Source organism: Ammospiza nelsoni, chromosome 3 (genome assembly GCF_027579445.1).
Source record: "Ammospiza nelsoni isolate bAmmNel1 chromosome 3, bAmmNel1.pri, whole genome shotgun sequence".
NCBI classification, from domain to species: domain Eukaryota; kingdom Metazoa; phylum Chordata; class Aves; order Passeriformes; family Passerellidae; genus Ammospiza; species Ammospiza nelsoni.
In genome coordinates, this window is record NC_080635.1 from 33,019,114 (window position 1) to 33,046,708 (window position 27,595).

The following is a 27,595-nucleotide window of genomic DNA, read 5'->3' on the forward strand; positions in this document are numbered from 1 at the left end:
AGCCTAAAGCCACACATAGAATGGCTAGAAAATTAAGACCACTTTTCCAAAGGAAAAGGAAGGGCTCATCTGCCATCAAAGAACTATAAAAACAAGAAAATAAGTCATGCTCTAGGATGGCTTCTAAGCATTTAGTCATGAAACTCATGAAACTATCCTTGGTGCTTTCGTAATTCTCTGCTGCCTTCACTGCTCACGTTGCTGGCATCCCAGAAAGGGAGAGAGGGCTGCACAAACAACAGCCTCCTGACTGAAACTATTCTCACCAGTTCCTACGGCCAGTACACCAAGGGGTTTTGTTAGCAAAGAGGGTATCTTGTGCAGGAAAAAACTCAACATAAAAGCAAACCCAAACAAAAAAATAATAAAATAGGAAAGTTGCAGGAGTGAAGAACCTTCCGTTAAGAGCTGGAATTCAATCTACAGAAGCCTATGTCATGCCACAGTAGTGTGTAATGTTGCTCCTCAAAACCTTTAAATAAATAAATACCCATCTAAATTTAAATGGCTTAGGCTAATGAACTATAAAAATATTTTTTCAAGTATTTATGACCTTTTGTGCACTCAAGCATAATTCACAAATGCTAGCCATAAAGGCTAATCAAAATATTCCTTTAAAAGGCTGTTAAAATAAAAGGCAAAGAAAGCACAAATTAGGTAATTTATGATTTAAACCACTGAAATTCTTCATCAAAATGAGAAGATGAGCTCACATACTTAGGAAAAATGACCTAAAATTCCTAGGTTTTCAGAAATTGAACAAACTAGTATTATTATTTTCAAATTTTCCACTGACTGGAAAATTCACCTGAACACATCCCTTTAGAAACATTCAAATGCTACGTACAGCTCTGAACATAAAGGTGATGCCATTCTCACTGATATAAAGAAATATTGATATTAGTTATAAAGTTCATTAAAATTCTGTTAAATTACTGGACAAGAGTGGAACTGGATTGAAAGCATACAAATAGGTAAGTAAAGTGAAAGAAAAGGGACTTATCCATTCTATTTAACTTCCCTGCTCAAATGGGGAACAGGACTGTGCTTAGGATAACTGCCCTTATCACTAAAACAAACATCTCATAAAAAGATGTTGTCTTCTCTCCTAAAATTACTAAGATGTAACTGACAGGGCTTGGAATGATACCCTTGAGTATTCTGCTTCTGGAGTGTTTGACCTGTTCCACCTTGGATCAAATATCCACAATTTGTCCACAATTTCTTGAAAACAGATGAAAAAATCATACTGAAACCTTACACTATGTCAAAAACATGTCATTTCCAGTATGGACTGAAAGATATAGCCACGACAAAATTTTACAGCACAAAAGAAATACCAAGAGCAAAGAAACCTTCTTAACCACTACTCTGCAATACATTCTTTTTTACCTTCTTTGCCCTCCATGCTTTCAGTCTTGTGGTTGATGTTCTTCTACAGAGAGATGGAGGAGGAAAGAAGGCAAAAGAAAAATATGTAAATCTCCTTGAATCTTATGTCTGAAAAATCCCGAGAACTTTTGTTTATAGACAGAGAACATCTGCTACATCCACTACTATAAAAAAAAGGTTATTCTAAAAGCTATTTTAAACTTAAGAAGGAAAAAAAATAGACATAACCAACATATGAAAAAAAAAGGCAAGAATCAGGACATCAAGTTCAGTCATGCCCTTTACTTCTTTAACTAGTACAATCCTACATAGGTAGATATGAACATTACCTATACTGCCTACCATAAAAGACTAAAACAAGAGCAACAGGAGGAGACAAGCTGAACCTAGCACAGATAGGCCACAGACTCTTCAGCAGCATTTGAGGGAAGAAACTTCCTAATATTTTAATTCCAAAAAAAGGCCTTCCAGCTGTGAATATCACTAAGCATAAAGAGAAATTTTCCTGCTTCATTCAAGGAGTTTGAGATCTCTACAGAAAGGACTCACATACTCTTCTTGCCCTACACGTCACCCCATGCATCTGATGGAAAACGGACAAGAAAGCAGCTCAGGAGGCTGTTGCCCTTTGGCAGGCAGCAAATCTGTGCTGTAACATTGCTGCAGCTCTGGAACTGCACAAGCATCCTCTCCTCTGGTCCGGGTCAGAATTAGATACATGTCTATTTTACCACTGTGACACACAGGAATGGTTGTCAGAAGAGCAACTGAAATAGATTTCTTTTTCTGCCAACAGTGCAGCTGCAGCCAAAGTTGCTTTAGGGTTTTGATTTTGAGGGACAATGACTTAAAGATCTTATCCTACTCTCTTTCTTCATATAATAATGACAAAAAAAAAAGAATCCTAAGATCATACCCTTTGCTATTACACAAGATGGCTATCAGCCATTTGAGTTTCACAGAATGCAAAAAGACCTGTCCAGTAACAATTACCTGCTGCTAATATTTCATGTGGGTACCAGTGATACAGCCAGGAGCAACCAGAGGAGTACCAAGGATTACAGAGCAGTGATAAAGCACTCTGGAACACAGGCAGTTTTCACATCAACCTTCCCAGTTAAAGGGAACAGCTGGAAAGGACCAACTGAATCTGGAGAATCAATAAATGGTTACAGGACTGTGCCACATACAGAGGTTTGGCTTCTTAGACCTTGGGGCTGACTTTGAAAAACCTGGTCTGCTGGAGCACTGCTGGGGTTTATCTATCAGAGAAAGGGAAGAGTAGCTTTGGACACAGGTTTGCCAAGCTTGTGAAGAGGCCCTTGAACTACAGTGGCCAGGAAGGCATCAGAGAAATGTGGTAGGATGGCTTCTGTGACTGGAGTGCTGGAATGGAAAGACAGAGAGTCTCTAGGAATGATAGGCAAGGCAAAAAGGAAGGGATATCACCCTCCATATCAGTAACCAGCATGGAGCTCCACCACCTGGGAATGCATGAGGAGCTGACTGAGAGCTTATGGATCAGGTGTCCATTATAGTGGGTGTAACCTGTAAGACTGAGCAGATAAGGTGCCCTTGATGGACAGACAGGAGTGTCCTCACATTCACAAATCCAGGTCCTCATGGAGGACTTCAACCATCCCAGTATCTGTTGGAGGCATAACACGGCAGTTACCTTTACTTACCTGGAACGCACTGATCACAACTTCATTCTGGCAAGTGCTAGAGGAGCCAACAAAGAGGGGCTGGTGCACCTTGCTCTCACCAACAAGGAGAGGCTGGTGGGGAATATGAAGCTCAAGGACAGCCTTGGCTCCATAGAAGAGTTTAAGATTCTTAGGGCAGCAAGGAGGGTGGACAGAAAGCTCGCTGCCCTAAGGACTTCAGGAAAGCAGACTTTGGCCTCTTCAGGGATCTTCAGTCTCTTTCCTTGAGTAGGATATAGCCCTGAAAAGAAGAGGGGTTCAAGAAAGCTCTTCAATATCCAAGGATCACATCTTCCAAATTCAGAAGAGATGCATCCCAACAGAGAGGAAGTTGGGCAGATTTTCCAGGAGACCCACACAGATGAAAAGTAGCTTCCAGACAAAACCAAACTCACTCAAAAAAGCAGGCTACAGAGGACTGAAGCAAGGATAAGGAGCTTGGCAGAAAAACCATATGAACAGCCATGGATCAGGCAAGGAAAGCTAGTGCCCTAATAGAATAATCTGGCCAGTTATGCCGAGCACAACAAGAAAAGTTTCTTGGATATGTCAAAAAAAAAAAAGAAATATCGGAGAGAATGTGGGCCCTCTCCAGAAGGAAAAGAGTGACCTAGTTACCTGGGATATGGAGAAGGCTGAGGCACTCAACCACTTTTTTGCCCTGCTCTTCACCAGTAAAAGCTCCAGTCACATCACCCATGTCACAAAAGACAAAGGCAGGGACTGGGAGAATGAGAAACCATCCACTGTAAGAGATGAGGGTCAAGACCACCTAAAGAACCTGAAAGTGCACAAGTCAATTGAATCTGATGAGAGACATGCAAGTCCAGAGGGAACTGGCAGGTGAAGTGGCTAAGTCACTACCCCCAAAAGAAAAATAAATTATGAAGCTGTTAAGGGGGAAAAGAAGCAATATATCACAATCCCTAGTAGAAGCTAAGAGATCAAATGGCATTAGGAACAGCAGACTGAAATGAAGTCCTACACCAATTCGACAAAAAAATAAAATAGTGGGTTATCTTTATAGAGAATACTGATAAACAAGCAAATCCTTAGCCTGATTAGAAAACTTTACTTAGGACTGGTATTGTACATGAATACAGTCTTACACAACAATCACAAGCCTTTATATACATATATTGTTCTTATAGTAATGAGAAGTACCTGAAAATTGAATTTTTCCTTTTAATTATCCTATCTAAACACTAAAACTTACTCTCTTATTGGCCACTATGATTAAGATGTTAAAAATTATCCTGTTTTATTCTTTGATACCAGACAATAATGACATTTTGCATTTATTACAGAAACAGCTAATTTTGCATTCCTAATCTTTACAATCATTAACAAAAAATCATTTCTTGTAAATGTACTTCTCTGCAGCCTCCCCACATTGAACAGCAATACTTTCCAAATGCTGCTCTCAATAAACAGCTAAAATAAATGCTAATAACTGCTTATAAGAGTAGTTTAATTTATGTTCAAACAATCGAGTGTTCATTTTTGTCCATCACTCTCCTTCAGATTAAGGAATTTCATGAAAGAAATTATTTTTTAAATTCCCTATTTCACATGGTCAAAACAGGTTATCTCTGGAGAGATTAGCATACCAATTATGCTAATAAAACAGTACATTTCATAAGTAGCCTTTAGAAACTATTGTGCCAAGCCAGCCAAAGAAATCATAACCAAATCATCTTTAAAAAAAAGCTCCCTGTGATGAAAGCTACAGAAATCCTTCCTTTCCCTCTATTCCATATCACACTACGCTATTGCTAAGATTACCAAATAGGAAAATAAATAAATAAACACAAATCAGGCATGGCACTCAGGCAGAATGCAATCTTAAAAGAAGCAGTCAAGTCCTCCTCTTCCTATTCAGAGTGCCTTCATCGTGGCAGATTTCAAGTGATTTTGTAGGCTGTGTGTGATGAGGTGGTTTTATTTGCATTGGCCAAGTACTGACCACAGCCCTGAGCACTACTGATAAAAACAAACAGCATCTTGCAAATAAAACTGGACCTCTTAACCTCCCAAGGGTGGTGATTTCACTTTCCCCAAAATTGTGAAATATATGGGGTTTAGCTTGTGACTCAAGATACTTATAAGATTAAATTGCATTCAAGGCAATGCAACATTTTTTTCTTCCTTCATACTAGGAATTATTTATTTTGAGCATAAAGATAAGTTTAATTTCCAAAGAAAAGCATGTATTGAAGTAGTTTTAATATCTACCTTTCCCCTTTCAATTCCCATTTACATCTTGACACAACGCATGAGTACAAAGAACTTGAAAGTGGAAGTGATGGAGGACAGTTCTTGATATCAAAGTTAACAATCTCCACATCCATTCATAGAGATACATCCATCCATACAGACACATAACTTCAAAAAGGCATTCAATTATTATTCTTTGCTACACCTCCACTGTAACATGAAAAACATTCATCATGTTCCACACAAATTAGTTGATACATTCTATCCTCTCCCTTTTGGAATGCTTTGGAGCCTTTAACAATTACCCTCGACAGCCAAGTCCACAGATGGATTTTTCTTGGAAATACACTGTGTTGTTTGTTCCAAGATCAGAAACACAAGCCCTACATTAAAAAAAAAGAAAAAAATAGTTGGATGAACTTATTTTACAAAGCAAGCAAAAGCTCAGACTTTAGCCTTAAAGTTGCAAGAGATGTTTGCTCTAGGCAATCTTCACTGTATGAAGAGAGGCACTGTGTGTGCATGCACAAAGCATAAAAATAATTCTGTGCCATAATTATGTTGAGCTACATGGGTACTCTGTAAAGTAATTAACATCAGGACAAGATTAAAATCAAAATTATTTAAAACTTAGCATGGTAACTGATGCAAAGAGATCGGATTATTTTTCAGCATTTTACAGTATCAGACAAAAACATTAGACTTCATTTTTTGAATTAATCTTTTTCTGATGGGAAGTCCTCTTCCTGGAGATTCATATAAAAACTGAGTACAACAAGGCTTAAAATGCCTTATATTTAATTTATTTGTTTGGTTCTTCAACCAGAAGCCAAATAGTCCAAAAGAAATCTAATCTTGCAGTCCAGAATATGGCATTTCTTTTATGTATGTCCTGCCATCTCTCTTGTTCCCATTAAATGAAACTGAAAGGTACCAAATGTAACAAACACTTTCTCAATGTACGATCACATACAAACAGCTGTCAAAATGACAGTATTAGAACTTCAGCAAGACAGAAAGCAGGGTAAGACATTTGCACAAATGCTAAGAATACCTGTGGTTTTAATGATCCATTCTACCTATTGCAAAGATTTTAAAATGTAAATGGCTTCCCCACAGAGAAGCTATTCTACATCTGCTTGTGGTGCCTACTCACTCCTTTCCTGTGTGCAGCCAACAAACAGGAATGTAGCTACTAGCACGGTAAGTCTTAATTCTATTTCTTCCACTATTTCTTATTTACTAAATATCATTAAACAGTTAAAAGTGAATTATCAAAATAAACTTTCAGAATTAACAGATAAAATGCATATAGAGCTCAACATTTTCATGCAAGAACTTGTTTGAGCAGGTAGATTACAACCCACCAACTAAATCACAATCAGGAGTCCTCACTGCTAGGTAAGCAGACTACTTTCATGTGGACTTTATAAGCCTGTCTAACAACTGGGCATTTAAACTTGATTCAGTACACTAGCATATATTTTGGAAAATGCTACAATTAAAATCTGATTAATTTCAGAATACTTGGAGACCACTGGAAAATGCTTTTATTAGTATCATACTACAAATATTTTTAAAAGCTATTAAATGAATGTGTGTCTTTCAATGGAGAGAAATCTGGAGGAATCTATGGGAGAAAATCTATATAGATTTATTTTCCATTGTAAGTAAGTTCAGTAACTTTCCACCTTAAGAAAAAAAAAAAAAAAGAGAGAGAGATGTGAAAGGGAAGGCTAAATGGGAAGAACTCCAAACTGCACATACTTCTCCAAGCATCAAACCAAACAAGAGGAAGTGGTTCTGCAACCCCATCCACAAAAAGAGATCAAGTCATGCTTCTTGTCTTTTTATTTGCACTTTAGTGAACAAGTTTGAAGGCTTGGACTTTTCTTAGTTTAAGAACTACCCACACTTATATGGAAGTTACTAATTTTAAGTCTCCAACAAAAAGATTATACTTCAAACTCTGTTAAGCTCAGCTGCTTTGTTAAGCAAGACTGACCATGCTGCTGCAGTAGAGAAATAATCTTCTGGTTAACCAAACATATTTTACAACATTTTAAGATGGAACTAAATATAGACAAGAGCATAAGAAGTTGATTAAGACAGACCATTATGAGTTCCATTGTTAAAGGCTGGAACAATTCACATCCTGTATTCTTTAAATTATTCTATGTTTCACAGCATCTTGGAAGGCGTAAGGTTGGAAGGACTTAGAGTGGGTCACCTGGTCAAACCTCCCTGCTCAAGCAGATTCATCCCAGAGCACAGGACTGTGTCAGACAGTTCTTGAGCACCTCCAGTGATGGAGACTCAATAACCTCTCCACAGTGACGAAGTTCTTCTTCATGTTCAGATTGAAGTTCCTGTGCATCAGGGTTTTTTAAAAATTTATTCTTTTTCTACGACACAGTTAGCAATTAGAACTCTTACTGAAACCATTTTTAGTTAGCTGAGGAAGTAAGGCTTAAACAAACATTTTGTTTCCACCAATTGCTCCTCCCAAAAGCAAGCTTTAGAGAGCTGGAGATTTCAGAGTTACAAAGCTCCAGTCTCAGGAAAATGGAGAGCTGAGCAGAACAAGTTCAAAAGAACAAGTCTGTTGTCCCACTAGAAACACTGTGCTACAAGTTCAACAATTCCCAGCTCCTTACAGCCTGCTGGCTGACCTGTGCTCACATGGCTCCTTTGTGCTCTCACTGCCTTTGAAGGGCATTTGCCACTCAAGTTATTTTCCCCACAGAACACTGTGGGGAATAGAACAAGTTGTTTTCCCCAAGAGTGAGCAAGAGTGAGCCCATGTGCATGTTGAGATTCAGTACAGTTTGGGATGCAGGACACATCCCTAAGAAACCAGACATTACTCGTTCTCCTGCATATATTTTTCTATGTTATCATAATAGGATTGCTTTGCTTCAAATCAAAGGCAAAGAGCTTTCCAATGATGCCAGAATTTCAGAAGTGGGGTTTCTTTTCCCTTTAGCCTTGACTGCACAAGCCATGTACTATTGCATGCTAGAGGGAGGGAGAGAAAAAATTCAAACATTCCCTGTACTTGGCTCCTAAGATGAGCAAGTTAAGGGCCATCCCATCCAGGCACACAAGCATTTTTAACAAAATGAGTGCATTCTCATGGCATTGCAAGATAAACACACAGACAACCATAATGGATTAAAGAGAGGCTTCATTAATAATGGTCCAACTGTGTCCATCAATACATCCACAGAAGTTGAACTATACAGTTAGAAAACAGCTGGTCTAGAATACACCAGTAACTAACAACTTGCAATCTTTTGCAGACAGAAAGGCAGCTGAAAAAATAAAAGAATACTGAATAATCATGACAAAACAATTAGTCTTTATTATCTCATTTTCATTCTAAGTAGTTAAAAAACCCTCTATGAACAACAGAGCTCCAAAGACTGATTTTTATTCAAAATTTATCCTCAACTTCAAAGTGCTTTTCAGTTATTTTTGCAGATTTGGTTAGAGAGAAAGAAAACACATTTTCAGATTCTGCACAACTTTTAATATTTGGTAAAATTCCAGTGTATGCAGAATTTATAAGAGGGAAGCAGCCCGTGCCTAAGTTTTACTAGCTGAAACAGGGAAGGTAGCTTAATTAAATTTAAAGATATAAATACAGGAACAGTATGGGATGTGAAATTTATAGTGTGGCACTTCTTCCTTATTAGCAGCTCCTCTATACACACTTGTATTGCAGCAAATCTCAAGGAGCCTACTTTGTGTGAAGTACCTTGTGTTCCCTTCATCTGTCATGGAATAGCAGTTACTATGCAAAATTAATATATACTATCTAATTAATATATACTGAGAACACTAATACTCAGATTAAGATACCCTGTCATGAGTTGCTTGCATGTCCAGAACTTCACAGTATTGACTTATTTTCAAATCCTAGTATTGAAGATTCAGTGGACAGACAAAGGGGCACTTTTAAGCCTCACCAAACTAATGCTGAAGTGAAGAAGCTGTAGTGGCACATTAGCTCATGCCATTTCTCTGCTGCCAGGATCCCAGCCCTCTCACCCCACCCCAACCACAAAGTCAGGACTTCTCCCTTCACCACAGCTGCAGGCCACACGTGCCTGTGCAGCTGAGCCGGGCTGTTTCAATGTTCAGCTCGCCACACACTAACTCTTGTGCTCTTCTCCCCTCCCATAAACAAATGAATGGTGCCCAGAAGCTACACACCAGGGCAGGACCAAAGCAAAAGGGATGAGGCTGTGCAGGTGAGAGTGGCAGAAAAGGGGAGAACAGGGCAGGACCAGGACAGCCAGTAGCAAGCTCTGCTTAGGCTGCTATGAGAACACAAGGCAATTCCACCAAATCCCCCTAAGCCTCACAGGACTTATTCTATTTAGACAAATCTATAGGAATTGTAAGGACTATTAATACAGAATCACAGAATGGCTTGGGTGGGAAGGGATCTCAAAGATCATCAAGCTCCAAACCCCCTGCCATGGGCAGGGCACATTCCACAAGACTCGGTTGCTCAGGGCCCCACCTCGCCTTGAACACCTCCAGGGATGGGACATCCACCACTTCCCTGGGCAACCTGGTCCAGTGCTTTCTATTCAAATATAAAGTAGCTTTTAATATTTATCCATTAGATATTAAAACTATATACTTTGTTAAATGTTTCAGTGTGTAATTTTATTCTTTTTTCACTTGCTCAACCATATTTTATACGACACCCAATGATCAAATCCTTAGTCTCTCATCTCATGTTGGTCTTCTAAATCTGTTTTAGATCAGTCATCCCTAATGTGAATAAGTATCATGAATAGAAAGGAAGAATTCCTATGGAAATAACTATATATGTAAAACAATACATGGACATTATTGAATAATTTTTTTAAGATCAATGGCATTGTCCCTCAAAAACCACAAAGGATAAAAATAGCAAGGCTTAATGCTTTTCTTGGTTTTGCAATAAAACTGTACAAAGGGAAAGAATCCAAGAATGCAAGGATCTTAACCTCTTTAAACTAGTATTGTCCCACAATGCTGTTTGAATTAATTTCATTAACCATGCAAAAAATAGCAGTATGTTTGATAATATTCATACTTTTAAATTAAATTAAAGGTTTCCATTTGCCTAAACTGGACAACAAATAACTCATGACTTCCTGATTCAGTTGTCTTGATGGTTCAGCCTTTATTTTTACTGCCACATTTCAAAGGACTTTATTATATGCTATAGTCTGTCCAGACTTCTAAAGGAATTCATCTTGTTGGATATTCAAGTAAATACACAGCTATATTAGCCAAACCAATTGAAAATGGTTATTGTGTGGGTATATAAACGAGGTAAGTAAAATTTAAGACCAAAAGCAACATCAAAAACTCTGGCAGAAAGAAATTTCTCACTTCTGAATACACTAGAACTCAAGCCCTGATGAATAAAAAAAGCCTCTTTAAAACACTTCAACTACATGCAGGTACTGAAAGGTGATTGAAAGGCTGCATAACTTAGTTCCTTGTTCTGTCACAAACAGTGACCTCCTCAAAGCCAGTAACCAGGCAGCATTTTGAAACAAGCCCCGTGCAACGACAATCCTCCAAGAGTTCAATACAAACCAGACTCTGGAGTATCAGTCTGCCCTAAGGGAGAAGGTGACTGTTGCTATTTGCAGCTTCAACAACACAACACTTAACACATTTAACTTTGACAGCTGAAGTTGCCAATAAAGTGTGCTAAAGAAAATGCACTCAGGCCACAAAAATGGAGAAAAGCAAAATGTGTTTGCATCCAGTATGCAAGACAATTATGTGTTATTTATATGTTTCAAATACTAGAGAAAGTAGTATTTAGTTCAGGAAAATGGAAAAAGAAAACATTGGTTAATGACAAGCAATAAAGTTCTTACAGCAAGCTAAAGAATATAATGCAACAGAATTGTATGGGGCTCTGTGTTGCTGTGTAAAAACAGATCCTGCCATCCACAGATGTAACCTGCAGCACCTGAAGAGCCACTGACTGCACTAAGACCGGGGCAGACAGAAACTTACCCATGCTCTAGGAAGCCAAAAATAAAATTCAGAATGAGAAAAAGAGCCAAAAAAACCCACAGGGTATAAAGATTTGGCATCAAGTGGCAAACTATGATTACAGAAACAATGATACATTTTCTGCAATGGCTACCTTATTTCAAGTATTGTTATTGTCAAACTTTAAAAAGAATTTTAAAGAAGTTTGTGACCATATCTGGGCCTTCAAGTGATTGACTCAATTTATATCCAAGCTTAAGTTCAACCTGACTTTTTTGTGCAAACGTATTCTTCCATTGCTTATTATTAGTGTTCTTTTCTGCTAGTTTTGTTTTGGTTTTGGGTAATGTTCTTCTTTGAAATACTTATTCTTTTCCATAATAATCCTACTGACTATATCCTACTGACTAATTTCAGTTCTATGCCAGCAACATTATCTTTCTTACTGTTCTCCAACTATGACAAAAACTGAAGAGAACAAAGCCACACGGTACTATCTACAGAAGAAAAAAAAACAAACAACAACAACAAAAAACCCCCCAAAAAATAAAGCATGTTCATCAGAAGCCTCATTGCAGCTCTCCACAGAACAACTGGAGACATTTCTCTCCATCAGGAATCTGTTTTCACATGAAAAACACTCATATGCTTCCAATCTTCATTTCAGACCTTGAGCAATTCATGCCTCTCGGATATGCCACGTAATGTGGCATCTGTGGGACTGACAGTGGGCATGCAATTGCACCTCTCAGAGCACTCAGCAACAGTTAGGCACGGGATTCCTTGTAATATATTAGGACTGGAGCTTGTCTAAAAAGAGATCACAAGGTGAATTTAAAAGCTGATTAATTAAGACTTGATTCATTAAAAACATGCCACAGAATTTGTGATCAAAATGCCAGAAGTTGAAACTAAAAACACTTACCTAAACAAAGAGGCAGGAATTATGTCATACTTAGAACTAATTAATTTCACTAAGGCTGTTCAAGATTCAAGTCTACAATGACTTCATCAAAATAAAGGCTCTACTCAATTATCACCAATCTGGCCCAATAAAATAATCAGCATGATGTTTAAATGACTATGAGAGCATGATGACTGCACAATACTTAGAATAAAAACAGTTTTTGAAAAAGACCTTTTATTATGTTTATCAATAAGAACTGCAAAAGTAAAACAAACACACAATGATCACCAAAGCCAGTATATCTGTAACATGAAAAAAATATACAGGTTCCATAATTCTTACGTCAATAAGTTAATATTGTTCTTCAAAACTCTTTGCTAATGCAAAAGCTAACAAGTTCTGGGTTCCCAGTGGCTCCTTAAAGGCTTCCTGATTAATTTCTGCTTAAAATTAAAAAAAATATTTGTAATAGCCAGTGTCACAGTCAACTTAAAATTAAAATTCAAGCTGAGCTTTTGACTTGTGAATCACCTCAAAGAGTCATTCCTACAAGAAGGGTTTCACCCTTATTTCACCTGACTATACCCCCTGAAAACCAAGTACAACAAAAAGAAAACATGACCACTTAAAGAAAGAGGACATGAATGACCAGAAGAGTAATCATCATTATTCTCAAAAAACTGGGACAGCTTTTTTGCAGTAAAACAAATTGTAGAAAACCAAGACTTTAATTATTTAATTAAGCTGATATAATGCTGAACATGAATAAAAAATTAGGTCATTTTTACTGAATTGCCTATTCAAGACTCAATTGAAGAAATGAAGGCCAAGTGGAAGGAACAATCCTTAACAGAAACTACACCTTATCCAAAAGTTTGAAGGAGAAAATAGATGGGAGGCGAGCAATGCCTCAGCAGAAAGCAAGAAATATTGCTTGCATTCTTTTCAACTCTCCCTTGGCACCAGGTTATACCTATTCTTGGAGAAAAGATAATGGGTACAAATCAGAACAAAGGTCTGTCTATGTGGCCATTTTAAGGAAGATTCCAAAGGGGAAAAAAAGAGAAGTAAAGCTACAATATTACCCTTTAAGTGTTTTTGGGTTATTAAATGACATTGTGAAGTTAAGTAGAATTATTCCTGACATCAAGACTCCTGTGATGATCTGGTTCCACAGGGCTAAATAATCAGCTAGGTTAAGGGTAGGGAGGAGAGAAGGTAGGACTAATGAAAGCAGGAAGTATGTTCATGAGAAAACTGAAAAGGTATCGTGACACTCTTAACTTCCTGCATTTTTCTTCCTAATTCTGAAGAGCAATCCACTTTGAGAAGACAAATAAGACAATATTGAAAAGGCTTTGGTTTTGAACACAGAATAGAATGCATATTTAGATGGGCAAATATTTGCAAATGAATAGAAAGATCATCAACAAAATTATTTGGGCATGTAATTTTGAGGGAAAAGTTGCAAGTACATCTGATTAAATGCACTGGGTGTATTACTACTTTCAGACCATAATGACTTGCTAATGGATTGATTACAAGTTTTTCGTATGCCACAGCTGAAGACTAACTAAATACCCTGTGCACAAAGAAACATCTTGGAAATGCCAGAGAGTGGCACCACTTCTGTTATTATGTCTCTGAAAAGCTCAATAATTGCAGTTCTTCCTGGAAAGAAACAAAATGAGCAGAACCAGAATTTTGTTTGGAATGAAGTACAAAATGAGATCTGGAAGATGCACCACACAGACTTCAGAAGACTCAGCTATTTGTCAAGGACAATACCCTCTTAAGTTTCCCTGACTAGATCAGAATATAAAACATTTCAGTTCAAGAGAATTGAAACAAGTAAACACAGGAGTCTATTACAAGAACACCAAACCTTGCAATAAAAGAAGCAAAACCAACCAAAGGAGCAAGACAGGAAGGGAGCTGCAGTTGTTGGATCTGAGTCAGCCCACTAGACCCACCAGTGGGTGATGCCGAAGCTCTGAAAAGCACCTAGCTAAGGAAAAGTCTATTTTTTCACTAACAGTTTATCAGAGGAGAAAAAGAGAAGGAGAAACAAAGCTGGGCTTTGCAGGGCTCACATGTGAAAAATTTATCACATTCTATTCAAGGAATAAAAATAAAAACTATGTTTTCATCTCTGTTTTGAATTTAAAAACTTACTCTTTCTCAAAACCACTTCCTACTAGAACCATCCTACAATTCACAAAACCCACATACTTCAAAACTAGTAAATAGAAGAGACAAAACTATGAAAATACTTGAAAATTTACATCCCTAAATTCCATAAAGAAGAAGATACCAACATTAGCCTGGACCAAAAATCCTGCTTATCCTAGTACAAAGGCCACAGAACTACTCATCCTTCCTTTTTTTACATTTACTTTCCAGAGAAATTTTTTTTTCTTCCAGAGATAGGTTCTGAATGTTTAGTCTGTGGCTGTGGACATTTTACATATCAAGGACCCCAAATAAAGACTATCAGAACAAACCCAGTATCTTAATTTTTTGTTTTCTTGGGTTAATACATAACCCACCTCCTGTCTGACCACAGCAGCCTTTAATGGTGCAGGGGACAGCCATACAGGACAGTAAAGCAGACTAAATCTATCTTTGCTACTGGAAAAATGAGTATTCCCCTCTCCCTGGCTTGACACTGCTGACCCCGTTCTGTGTACTTGCTCTGGCACTCAGCTGACCACACAATAAGATAATTCAATTTGCTAATCCAAGGGAGGAAGGAGAAAAAAAAAGAGCAAAACAAAAAGAAAAGAAATAGTGTTCTCCTGCGTTAGTGGAGTGAATTAACTTCTCATGTACTTTGTAAACTACCAGAGTCACTGCAACAAAGCAGTGCAGCCATGCTGTACCAAACCCAAAGAGAAGGGAGTGACTGGGAATACTCCACACAGAGCCATTAAGATAGGAGAACAACTAGTCAGTCTCTTTAATATCCACCCCACTCCCTTACTTCTCCCCCACAATCTAAGAGCCAGCAGAACACACCTTAATTTCAGCGATGCAGCACTGAATACATTCCCAAACACAGGTCTCCCCACCCGAAATCTAATTACATCAGCAATCTACTAAAATATGATTGTGGCTTTTATTTGAAACCTCTAGGACAAGCTGGTTTTGACATATGAAAAAAAAATTATATACATACCAATTTAAAATATAAGGATTTTTTGAAGGTCAAACACAATTTTAACTAAAAAGATCACTCTACCCACAAATGCACCTGTAGAACAAAAACAACCTCCCAGCTTTTTGGTGGTAGGGTCAGAGAAACTGAACCACAGAACAGAACTAGGCATTTGCAATTTATTTTTGTATTTTTTTGAATGTATAACTGTACAACAGACATACATTAAGTTGTTTAAGCAATTCTCTTCCCACCCTTATTTGCATGCATTCTGTTACAGTTTAAGTCACCTCATCACACACTACTTTTCCCCATGACACCTGCCCCATTCAGTGCCCTAGCTGGACTGTGATCCAGGGAAACATCAGCACTGAGCACTGAAGGAAGCTGCTCTCACTAGAGCAGTCCCTCGAAAACACATGGATACACACACGGATCAATACTAGAACGGAAGACACGCAGGCCTTTGGTGAGAGCATTACAAACCTACAGACAATGGAAGGCTCCCACAGGCTCAATCAGCACAGGGAAAATGTGCATTTTAGAAGAGATACACACATCCAACCCCAGCTCCCAGGCAGCAGACTTGAAGCTCCATCCCTCAGTCACAAACAACTTCCTTTTCTCAAATTGCAGTCTCTTGGTCACAACAGAATCCATTTTTACTACATTATGCATATTCTTCAAACAGGGGGAAGTGCCATTGTGTTCCTTTACAACCTCACAAGTGCTAGAAGTAGAGAGAATTTACTTCTGTATGCCATATCTCCTATATTCCATATCTGATGCCTTGGTTCAGAATTTTCTAAAGGAAAACCAGAATTTCACAGCTTTTCTTTGCTTTCTAGCTAAAGTAAAAACAATCTGTTGTGTCTCAGTTCCATTCTGCCTGCAAAGCTAAGAAAAGCAGTGCTAACATGGAAACTGTCCTGAATCAAGGAGATACTATGGTATCAATATACATTAAATACCTTCTCCCTGCAATGCCAAGAACTGGAAATGGTACTGCAAAATCCATTTCTGCAACTTCTCATGCCTTGGGTTTCATTCCAGGTATTTAACGAAGTTTCCAAGCTCTCACTTACAATCAACATAAGACTTTTCCAGTCCATTTTCATAAGCTGGAGCTTTTCTGGCTTGTATGTTATCATCAGACTTTTTAAGAAATTTTGCTTGTCAAGTCCATCACAGCAGATGAAACTCAATACAGAAATAAAACATTGTTTTTTTCAAAATTCAGATTAGATATGGGAAATAGTCATATGTCAAAACCACTCCCCAAACAATGCACTGTCATGCCAAAGTTTGGTAACAACTTAGAAGGTTTCTCTTCAAAAGAATTAAAGAAAGCATTTTAATCTGATCCATTCCAAATAACTTCAAGATTCTTGAGATTTTGACAAAATTCCTTGTATCCCCAGCTGCACTACTCTCTCTATTCAGCCAGCCTTCCTAACCTCCATCAGACAAAGGGAAAGAAAAAAAAAGCCAACGAGAACAGAACATTTACATGAAAGTGAAAAAGTGTTTGAAAAAGTGTTTTAAATAGTGTTAATCAAAGAATGAAGTGAGATTCTTTGCAGTGTTTATGTTTAACTTTTTCCTCGTTAAATAAAGTTGAAAGTTGAGGAGCTTCCATATCAGCAGAGTTTAGCAAGACAGACTTCTCAGCATCTGGACATAAAGTAATTCCTAGAGGAAATTAATCATAGGAAATCACAGCATATGTAATCATGTCTCCTCCGTTCAGTTTACAAAAACTGTCCCATCCCACATATCATTTTGCAGACGCAAGCCTAGGGCCAAGAGCGCTGTCACAAAGCATTGAATGGCATTCCAAAGGAGAAAAGATGATCATCGCAGTGCTAGAACAGGCTTTATTCTTTCAAAGTACTTAAATATTTTATGAGTACCTTTGCTTTCACAGGGAAGAAAATAATTTCCTCCAAGTGCAGATCAGTGGATGCTATCTAATCTCCTGTCACAATAACGCAATCCTTATGTACACACAACTCATCAGCATACCATCTACATCTTTTTTTTTTTTTTTTTTTTTTTTTCCCATCAAGCCGCGAGCACTGATGGGCTAATTGCTGGCTTGTGCTGGAAAGGCGCTCAGCACAGGGCGGCCGGCGGGGCTGGAAGGCAGCGCTGGCCGTGCCCGCCCGGCTCCCGGCTCCCTTCCCCGCTGCCCCGGGGCGCGCCCGCGCCCCGCTCCGCCCCTCCCGCCCGCTTCCTCCGCCCGACGCCGCTTTCTGCTCGAAAATCGCCATCGGGTTTTTGTTAGCGCAGTAACCCGTTCGTCCCCAAGGCGGGCGCACAAAGTGGGCCCGGCTGCTCCGCGCCGCCGGGGACAAAAACCCTGATTTCATGTTTTTCCCGGGAAGCGCCTGGAAAAAGGAAAAGCTCACGCCTTCGGTAGGATATTTTGGGAAGCAGCGGACCTGACTCGTCGGCTGGAAATACGCAATACGAGAAAAGGCGAAACCCGCAGATTTTCTCCATCACCCTTTCACAGAAGACATTATTTTAAGAAGATGGGGGGAAACGCCGCATCCCAGTCGAAGGGCGTCACTGATTTTTAAATCCGGAGAAACATGCTGCCTCCAGCCCCGGGGCAGGCAGTGAAAGAAGGTCACCCAAAAAAAAAATTAAACCTCTGGAAACGTCTCCGGAGGAACCGCGGAAATCCGCCCGCGGGAGGGGAGGCTGCGCAGCCCCGGGGGTGGGTGTGCCGGGGGCGCCCCGCGGGTGCGAAGGGGCAGGGAGACGCGGGCAGCGGGATCCGGCAGGGCAGCACCGAATGCCAGATGCGGGATGCCCCCCGGCCCCGGCGATCGCCCGGCGCTGGCGAGGGGAAAGGGAGGCGGGGGCGCGGAGTCAGCTCCGGGCCCGGCGGGGACGGGGGAGGGGGAGCGGGCTGTGCCCACACCGTGCTGCCTCCCCCTCCGCCGGCCGCAGCCCGCCCGGGTCCCGGCGGGCGGGCACCTCCGGACACAATAGGCACCGGGCGGACCGCGGCCCCTCTCCCCGCCACGGCTCCCGCCCGACCCGCAGCCCAGCGCGGCGGCGGCAGCAGCATCATCCTCACTCACCCCTCCGAGGAGGCTCGCGCGCCGGGGAGGGGCCGTCGCTAGCGGGTGCTCAGCGGGCCGGCATCCCGCGGGATGCGGGAGCGAGGGCGGAGCGCTCGGTGTCCCTCTGGCAACGGCCCCGGCGTTATTCCCTGCACATAGCGGCGGCTAACGGCACCGCGGCACCGCGCCGCACTGCGCACGCGCTGGGGCCCGGCGGCGGCGGCAGGGCCGCGTGCGCCTGCGCCGCCCGCAGACAATAGCGCTCCCCGGGCTGCGGGCGCTCCCCGCGCGGGCGATGGCGGGAGGTAAACGGTGCTTCCCGCTCCGATCCGCCCCGGCCGTGGCGGGACCGGCGCTGAGCCCGCCGCAGGCCCGAGGGCGTAGGCGGACAGGCTGTGCTGTGCGCAGGCGCGACTGCGGCCGCGATCCACAACAAAGGGGAGACGGGTTGTGGCGACCACCCTTTCCCGGTTGCCGGGGGTGGGCGGCGGGCGGGGACTCTGTCTCCGGCGGCGCGGTGCATGCCGGGACTTGTAGTCCCGGAGGCGGCATTCCCGCCATCGGGAAGCACGACGGATTCCTGGCGTGGCTAGTCTCAGCTGCGGCGGCCGACGGCAACGGTCGGCCACCAGGAGCCGGAGAGATCTCCGCAGGTGGCTCCTGCGAGAGCCCAACGCGGGAAGGTAGAACGAGCGGAACTACCATCCCCCAGCCTCGCCGCGGGGAGCCCCCGGTGCCGGGGCGCAGCGCCGGCTGCTCCCCGGTGGCCAGCGGCGTCCCGATGCGGGAGCCCCGCGGGGAGCGCGCCCTGGAGGAGTCCCTGGAGCGGTACCAGAGGCGCCTCCGAGGTGAGCTGCACGGGCGCGGGGTGAGGGCGCCCGGGTGTGTGGCTGCCCCCGCCCCGCGGAGCGCCCCGGCCGGGCTGGGACGGGCGCGCAGCAGGGAAGTTGTGCCGGGCTGTCCCCACAGCCGATGGCGGGCGCCGTTCTCGCCGTGACACGCTCCCGTCTGACCGTAACGCGGCTCGGGCAGGACCGCTCCGGGGGCGGTTCTGGTTCGTGTGAGGATTTTGGCCATCCTTGAAGCGTCGGATTCTAGTTGTGGTAAAGATGAGGGTACAAATGGATTCTGATGCGCGTGGTTGTTTCCCGTGTCAGCGAGTGGTTTCATACGTGCCGCTTTGTCCAAGAAGCGCGGTGTATAGCCCGACAGGGAGCTCCTGAACCTGTCACCGTGACACCTGGGCTTGCCTGCCTTCAGACTGTCACTGGCTGGGCAAGGTAAATGTCCGAATTCGGAAGAAAGCCAGCGGATAGTTTGTGGGTATGCGATTCTGAAGAAAGCCGGCGGATAGTCTGTGGGTATGCGAACCTGCCGGTGCGAAAAGTTGTGTTCCGAGCACAGCACCCCCACATGGCCTGTTGGGATGTTTCCTGTGCCATGGGAAACAACGTTGCCAAAAAAAGAAAGAAACAAGGATAAAACTATGGAAACATTTTCAAATAGCTACTTGATACTCGATTCTCAGCAAATATTTTTTTACTTCCTTTTCGAAGCAGCGTCAGTTCGTTACATTAGCGATAGATTTCTTTTGTTCCAAGACAGAACTTTGAGGAATGATTTCTGTTTACTTTTCCTGTAGATGAAATGGGCATGGTAATGCTACCTGACACTTGCAGGTAACAGTCATTGCAGAACAGTTAGGCTCTCAAATATCAGGGCTGTTTAACTGTGAGACTGTTAGAGCTGACCATATCTAATGGATACATTGGATGCATGTATTCCCTTCATACAACTTATTTTCATTTTATCTTTTTCTGACTGGATCCTCTTACACTGCATCTGTTATATTTGTTAAATAATTTCACAACCTGAATTTCTGGTGAGCCTTTCCTCTTTACAATTTTGGAAACAAGAATTTTCTTTTCATACAATGCCAAGGTAGTTTTGATTTCATATATCTGGGGGCGCCTCTCATGAAGAAATAAATATGATGATGCACAAACAACCCCAATACAGGGGCAATATAACCTAAATTTCATTGTGTTTCTCAAAGAACCTCTTTTTTTTTTTTTTTTTTTTCTCAGTGATGTACAATTTTTAACTCCTTTGAGCTGTAAAGCATTTCCCACATCATTACTACCAGTGTTAGGAATTTACTGTAGGACAAATAGGTCATCAAAGTTGTCAAACCTAATGCTTTACCTATTTCTCTTATATTGTTATACAGCTTGAGATTTTTCTCCCTGTTGGGATGACCCTGTCATCCAGGTTCTGCAATTTTATGTGGCATGCTTTGGGCATTATTTAATGTTTTTGAAATACAGCATTCTTAACCTGCCTGTAATGCTTAACATTATCTGGAGGCAGGCTGAGCTCATGGCAACAGGTTTTCTCCACCCATGCTGGACACCAGAAGAATCACTTTACAGCCTTACTCAGTTTGATGGAAAGGTGCTTAAGTTCTCAAAGACCAACTGATTACTTCAGTGCAGTGTCCTTTGTTGCAAAATGAAATGCTTCAGCAGACAGGGAGCCTGAGTGTTCAGTCAACTGAGTCTAGTGGCCAGAGGGCAGAAATCTGGACCAAAAAAACCTGATTAAGACCTAACTGGTCTTAGAGCTCAACAGAGAGGCTTTGATAAATAACAGAGGTTCTATAATGCAGCTTTTCCTGACCTTGTATAATGAAAGTCTTTAATGCTATGTGTAGTACTAAGTTAAGAGTATGGTATTTGTACAGTTGGGATTATTAGGTTACTGTGTAAACATTCATATAATTGAGACGATTTCAAATGTACCTTAAAAACTTCGGGAGATAATATTTCTAATAAGAAGTTCTCAAGGGAGTAGAAGTATTTTGTAAATGAGAATAAGTGGTGAGCTGCTGTATTCATATTAATAACTGAAAATTGACAGGCATAATGTGAATGTCCAATGGGCTTTCTGCTGCACCACTGCCAAGAGCAGAGCATGATGCCTTCCTGTGACTTTCCCTTGTTATCCTAACAGCAGTAAGTTGAGAAGACTATTTAGAGTCCAGTTCTTTGTTTTGAGCATATTTCTGGTTTCTTGAACAGAGAACTATCAGCTCATATTTTTATGCTGAGTTTTCTGCCTCTTCAGTAAAGAGCACTGGCTCACTGTTGGACCTGAGACAGTGAAAAAGCAGGAGCAAAGGAGGGGCAAACAATCCTTTTTAGGATTGTTACTGAGCCTGATACACTTGTCTACCTCAAGTCTGTCTTAGGATATTGTGGAAAATACATTCTGTATTCCACTGCATTGCTGAGTGGAGTGTCTTACATAATTTCAGAGAATGGAGATGAAACCCTAAGAGAAACGGATGACAAGATAAGATTTTTCTGAATAAAATTTTATGGCTGTTTTATGTGGTTCCAAAAATAAAACAGGAGAGATGGGAAGTCAAAGCCATCTTAGGAAAAGTGAGTATGTGGCCCAGTTTCCATCACTACAAGTTAGCTGTCACACTGAAGCAGCTTAGAATTACATTCTTAATTTTTTTTTTTGCTTAGGCCTTTTATTTTTATTTGGCAGGTGTTTCTAGGTATTCTTCTGAATACAAAATGTTTTTTTAAAGGTGGGGAATCTGCCACAAGGAACTTGGCAATGAGGTTTTCACATGTGGGGTTTCTAGAACTTAGGCAAATACTTAATGCTCTGCAGAAAGGGCTGGTATAGGAACTTGTGAAAATGACTGCTGCAGCTGTGCTTTTAAAGATGATAACCTGGTAAAAGTTATGCTGAAAATTACCTATTTCTCATAAAAAAAGAGACCAAGAAACCAAATCAGAAGGATTTATTATTTTGGAACAGCTGAGCATTTCACACATCTTGGGATCTTTTGAGGCCTGACTAATGAACAGCCTGGTATTGCTCATTACTGCATGTAAAATCCTAGCAGCACAGGTAGGGATAGACAGGACACTTTTAGTCTCAAAACTGCCATATACTATGTTACTTTCCACAGGAGCATGCCTGTGTTTGGCAGCCAAGAAAGAAGAGCTGGATGTCAGAATGGGAAGTAAAGTTCCAAGATGTGCTAAATACAAAAAACCCTATAACCAAATTCTCAGTTTCCATATTTTTCAGCACTTACTTGACTGAAAAGATATATGGTATAATATTTTAGGTTTTTAGCTGTCAATTGAAGCAAATGTTGATCTTATTTTGGACAGGAAAGTTTTCTTTAAATGTCTATAATCTTTCTGCTTTCACTAGGGTGTCTAAATTGTCTGTTTTGTCAGTTACTGTTTCACAAAAATTCTACAGGGTTTTTTTAAGACCTAAAGAATTGGTGTAATTCCTTCTCTATTTTTCTAAGGCTGTTTGCTGATTGGGAACCATGAGATATCCGCAAGTCATGCTGTTTGTTGAATTTATAGCCAGTAACTTCATGTTCTTGTAGGCATTATTAGAACCAGACTGTTAGGTTTGGGTGACAACTTCTTCATACTGTTGCTATTTGTTTTCTTCAATTTATGCTGCTTAATGGTTCTACCAGCTGGAGTTATTTTCCATGTCTTTCAGGCAATTCTGTTGTTTTGGATGATTGATTCTTTTGCTCCTAGAGTATTTTCTATGGCATTTCCGAGTCCATGAATGAGGCAACTTTGGTGCTTTCATTTAAAGGAGTACTCTTTAAAAAAAGAGCTCTGTACAGTTAGTGCTTGAGAAAACATCTCTTGTGTAGGCAATGCTAAACTGACTCAATGCCTTCTGGATTTTTTTCCTGTTTTGACTTCAGCGTCAAATTATTGTTACACTGATTTTTTTTTTTATGTGTTGAGTTTGATCCATCAGATTTGGGTGCTAGCTTGTCATTTTTCATAATCATCTCAGATCCTTTGAACACTGAAAACCAAAGGGCTTAATAGTAAGTTTTTGGTTTTTTTTGAAGTTTCAATCCACATGAGTCCAAATTCAATTATATCATCAGCTGTTCCAATAGGAAATAGCACTTCAATGATGTTTTAGCATAGAACAGGAATACATGTTTGGATTTTATTTGTAGAGTCTTGTTCAGACATTGAAAAGACAGGTGCTGATTGATTTTGATATGCAAATCATAGTGCTGCATGTGAGCAGGTTTTGAAGTATGTTTTCACTTGAGGCTATGTTTCTATAAAATATACTATTACAGGAGTAGCTTAACTGAAACAGATGGAATTGGGAAGACTTAAAAATTAATTGCTTCTTAATTCATTAAAAAATTAATCTTGTTCTTTGTTGTCCTGTACTTTGCATCCACAGTGTTTTTTTTAAAATTCTTTCATATTTAAAAATAATATTTTTACATTGTAAGAAACAACAAACATAGTCTTTCCACTTCTTGGTATACTGTCTTATATCCTAATGCCCAAAATTATGTTCCTTACTTTGGAAATAAAAAATATTGTCATGTATTTATTCTCTTTTAGGCATCCAGTTCAACTCTTACTGAACTAAGTGTTGGATTTCTTGTATCTGTAAAGCCACACCACTGGGACCTCCTAATTCCCAGTTTCCCAGTGGAGAGTGTTTTGCCTATGACAGCAACATCAGTAGTTTGGAAATAGGCAAGATTTTAAGAAATTTAAGGAAATACTTGATGATGATGCTTTCTAGAATATGGTGACATTATTTCAGAGGCAGGAAAGTGTTGTCAAAAAAAAAATTGGCATCAGTGTGCCATTGATAATGGTTTTATTGTGTTCACTACAACTGGCCTGTATGTTTATGGGGAAAGAGGACAGAGTGTAAGAAGATCTCTGTTATCTTTGTGGATGAAGTAATAGCTTGGAGTTCAGAAGCTGTAATACTACAAAGAGAGAGAAGTTCTGGGAAAACCAGTATATATGGGCTTGGTTGGTTCTGGTTTGGTTTGTTCTGTTGTTTGTCCCTTGGCTAGAGAGCAAATACTGGTACTTTGGGGTTCTCTGGCAGACATCTGCAGGGAATGGGGAAATGAAGGAACTTTAATGCTCTCAGATGACACACCACATGACAACTTAAATGACATTGAACACTTCTTGACAAAAAATAATTGCAACATAGCTTGCTAAATATCTAAGCCATTGCATCAGTGAGCTACTTCTGCCATTTCTCAATTAGCTCTTCTGCCCTCATAGCATCATGGAATGCTCAAGAAAGGAAGAAGAGCTTAAGTATGCCAAAAGTGAAATATTTGACCTAAACCCTTCTTTTCTGAGTCATTGCCTTGTAAATGGTATTTGGGTTTGTTTTACTACATTTTGACTGTTTAAAATATGCTTATGATTTTTGTGAAGTCAGCTGAATCCAAGAAAAAATTTAGAAAAGAATACAAAGAAAAAATATATTGAACATTAGATAAGACCTTTACTGTATCATCTGTCAGTGAGTCAGTTCTTGAAAATATTTATATTTATGTGGATAGAGGTTTTCTGTTGTGTGTGTTGGGTGTTTTTTCTAGAATAGTGTGTGTTGTTATTTATTTTTCATGTTTCATGCTGTTCAGAAGTGATTGGTCTTTATTTAATAACTATTTTATGATGGCTTGGTTTTCTGAGTTATTACTTTATTTACTCAGGTATTTGTTTCATTGTGTGACATGTTGCTTTGTAATAATGTGTAGTGGTATCACTAAAATGCAAAAATATTTTTCTTGGTTTCCAATCTTGCATATTGTAGAAAATGTAGCATGAGCTTTAGGTTCATTGAAAAGTATGGAAGGTGCATATGCTAGGAAATATTTTAGGGTCAAGTATATTATTACTTGTGCTCCTGCAGAGTCCTAATGTATTGAGGCGCTAAGATGCTATGTTTAGCTCTTCTCTGGAAAATTAGTATTTACATAGGTTTTTTGGCTATTTGTATTAGATAATTGCTTCCAGCGGCTGAGTTTAGGTCAAGTAGTCAAACCAGACACATGCTAAATGCTTGTAGTTCTCTTATGTTTTTTCCCATTTAAAATAATAGCCAGTAAATACTTTCTTTTTTGTTGTTTCTTGTGGCTAATGATGTGGTTGGTTTTTTTTAGAGCGTGCCAGTGAAAGCATCTCTCAACTGAAACATGCCTTGGCAAAAGGTGATGGCACTGGATTTGACCAGTCCTCAGTGGATGAGGACAGTGACAATGCAGACAGGGCCAGTGACGACTGTGGGACTGCAGCCAGTCAGGAACTCCAGCACAGTCATGCTGGTAAGACTGCTCTGAAAGCAAATGGCTAAAACATTGTTAGAAGTTATACTAATTTCAATGAAAAAAAGTAATTATTTATTGGTTATAATGGTTTTTATCTCTTCCTAGTTAACCAACTTAAAATTTTGTTGCAACACCAAGAAAGAATGGAAAGCGAAGAGTCTCCCTCAAGAAGGAAAAATTCATTCCATGTATGTTTTTCTGGTTTCATTTGTGTTTGAATAAATGGCATGCATGTTGACTTTATAGCATAAAGAGAAAAAAGGAATCATTGAATAATTTTAACAGTCTTAAATATGGGAGCTTCCTGAGACTATGACCGTAATGGAAGAAAAAGGAATCTATAATAGAGGGTTTATACTTTTCTCCTCTTTTTGTAGTATGGTCATCCATCCTTTTTGTTTTGAAAACACTTGGGATAGACAACAAAGAAAAATTTCTGAAAAAGCAGGCTCTTTTTTCCTTTGACTGAACCTTAAGGATTGTCAGTATCCTCCTTATGCTTTAACTATGCTTTTTCTTTAAAGAGTTAGAGATGTTCATGCAAAAACAGATTTTGTAGTTCTCTGCCAAAATGAAGTTGTCTCTGTCAAAGTTTGTTTACTCCCTTACAAGGAGTAAACCTTACAAGGAGCCCCTTACAAGGGCTTCTCAGATGCTGCTTCATTGAAGCAGAATTGCACCACAGTACGTGTGATGCACTGTTCAGTTACAGAGCAGCTGAGAGTTGCTAGAATCTTCACAGAAAAAGAATTCAAAGGCACTGCTGCAGTTTTATCTTTTGATGGCCTACACTAAATATTTTTGGCTTATACTAAGCAAGACAAGCAGCTCTTTGCTGTCAGAGTTAACAGCAGAATAATCTAAAAGCTGTATTCCTGCTGTGCTGCTTTCAGCCTGTGTAATGAGCGTAGCTCTGCTGTGCTGATGTTAAGGAATTTTATTTAAAGTTAACTTTGAGTGTTCTAACATCCACGAGTTTAGTATGGTTGTCCTTCCAAGTATTTTGCCTCATAATGGCATAGGAAAGAGTTAGTGTTTTGTAGCTCAAGGGATTGATGGATCATTGGATGGCTTTGGCATGACCTGAATTGGTATCGGTTTGTATTTAGCCTCGGAAGGGAGGGAAAGAATTTGTTATTCCACCTTTGGTGAAGTTTTCTATTCATATTGGGAAGTTTTACTAGAGAGGAGAATTTTAAAAATGGAGTACTTTTATCTAAGAAACTTTGGATAGTGCTTTCAGGGAGAGGATCAAAGAATGAAGGAATAAACAGAGAAAAAAATAGGAATTTACTGTATTGGTACAGTACTGCCCCATTTTTTCCTCTTGAAGTTTCCAGTGAGATACATTCTGTGAAGTGGTGCCTTTACTCTCCTTTGCAGCTGTCCTCCATCTGCTTGAGGACATGGAAGTGTTCTGAAGGCAGACCATGTGTAAAGCTCAAAAAAATGTTAAACTGCAAAAGTGCACACACACCAAAAATAAGGCCAAGCCCTCATGAAATATGAGCTTGTCCGGTGATTTCCTGGACACTGCAGAAATGCTTCTTGTATAAGAAGAATCCAATTTTCTAAAGGTCGAGAAAAGCCAACTTAGATTATGAGTAACCTTAACCTTTTGCTTTGAGTGATGCTGAAATACCCAATGACTGCTGAATAAGAAATGACAGCAGGATCTATACCAAATACAACATTTCACAAAAACTATACACTTTACTAACTTTTACCACACTTCATATATATAAATAATATTGTTGCAACTAAATTCCCTTTTCTTTCCTATAGATTAAAGCTGCAATAGACATCAAATGATTAAATCCTTTCTTTGATTACACCCAGATGGTTGTGCAGAAATTTTCCTTTTGCCCTACACTTTATCACCTGAGGTCAAGGCCCAGCAAGATTGCTTCATGTAACAACTGCAGCTCTGCAAGC

At 40.1% G+C, this 27,595-nt stretch overlaps 2 protein-coding genes across 9 annotated transcripts in view; one reads left to right on the forward strand and one right to left on the reverse strand.

Moving 5' to 3' along the window:
* Positions 1 to 18,652, reverse strand: part of CEP170 (centrosomal protein 170) — a 94,624-nt gene extending 75,972 nt beyond the window's left edge. For all 6 annotated transcript variants that reach the window (XM_059467348.1, XM_059467347.1, XM_059467350.1 and 3 more), the window contains exon 1: positions 18,493 to 18,652. The gene's annotated coding sequence lies outside the window, so the exon portion shown is untranslated. The remainder of the gene's footprint in view (positions 1 to 18,492) is intronic.
* A 442-nt stretch (positions 18,653 to 19,094) lies between these two features.
* The window catches only part of SDCCAG8 (SHH signaling and ciliogenesis regulator SDCCAG8), a 104,762-nt gene continuing 96,261 nt past the window's right edge, over positions 19,095 to 27,595 (forward strand). For all 3 annotated transcript variants that reach the window (XR_009418014.1, XM_059467290.1, XM_059467291.1), the window contains exons 1-3: positions 19,095 to 19,322; positions 25,496 to 25,657; positions 25,766 to 25,848. Coding sequence is in view for 2 of the 3 variants with exons in the window: in XM_059467290.1 (XP_059323273.1) it covers positions 19,256 to 19,322; positions 25,496 to 25,657; positions 25,766 to 25,848 (312 nt within the window). In the remaining variant the exon portion in view is untranslated. The remainder of the gene's footprint in view (positions 19,323 to 25,495; positions 25,658 to 25,765; positions 25,849 to 27,595) is intronic.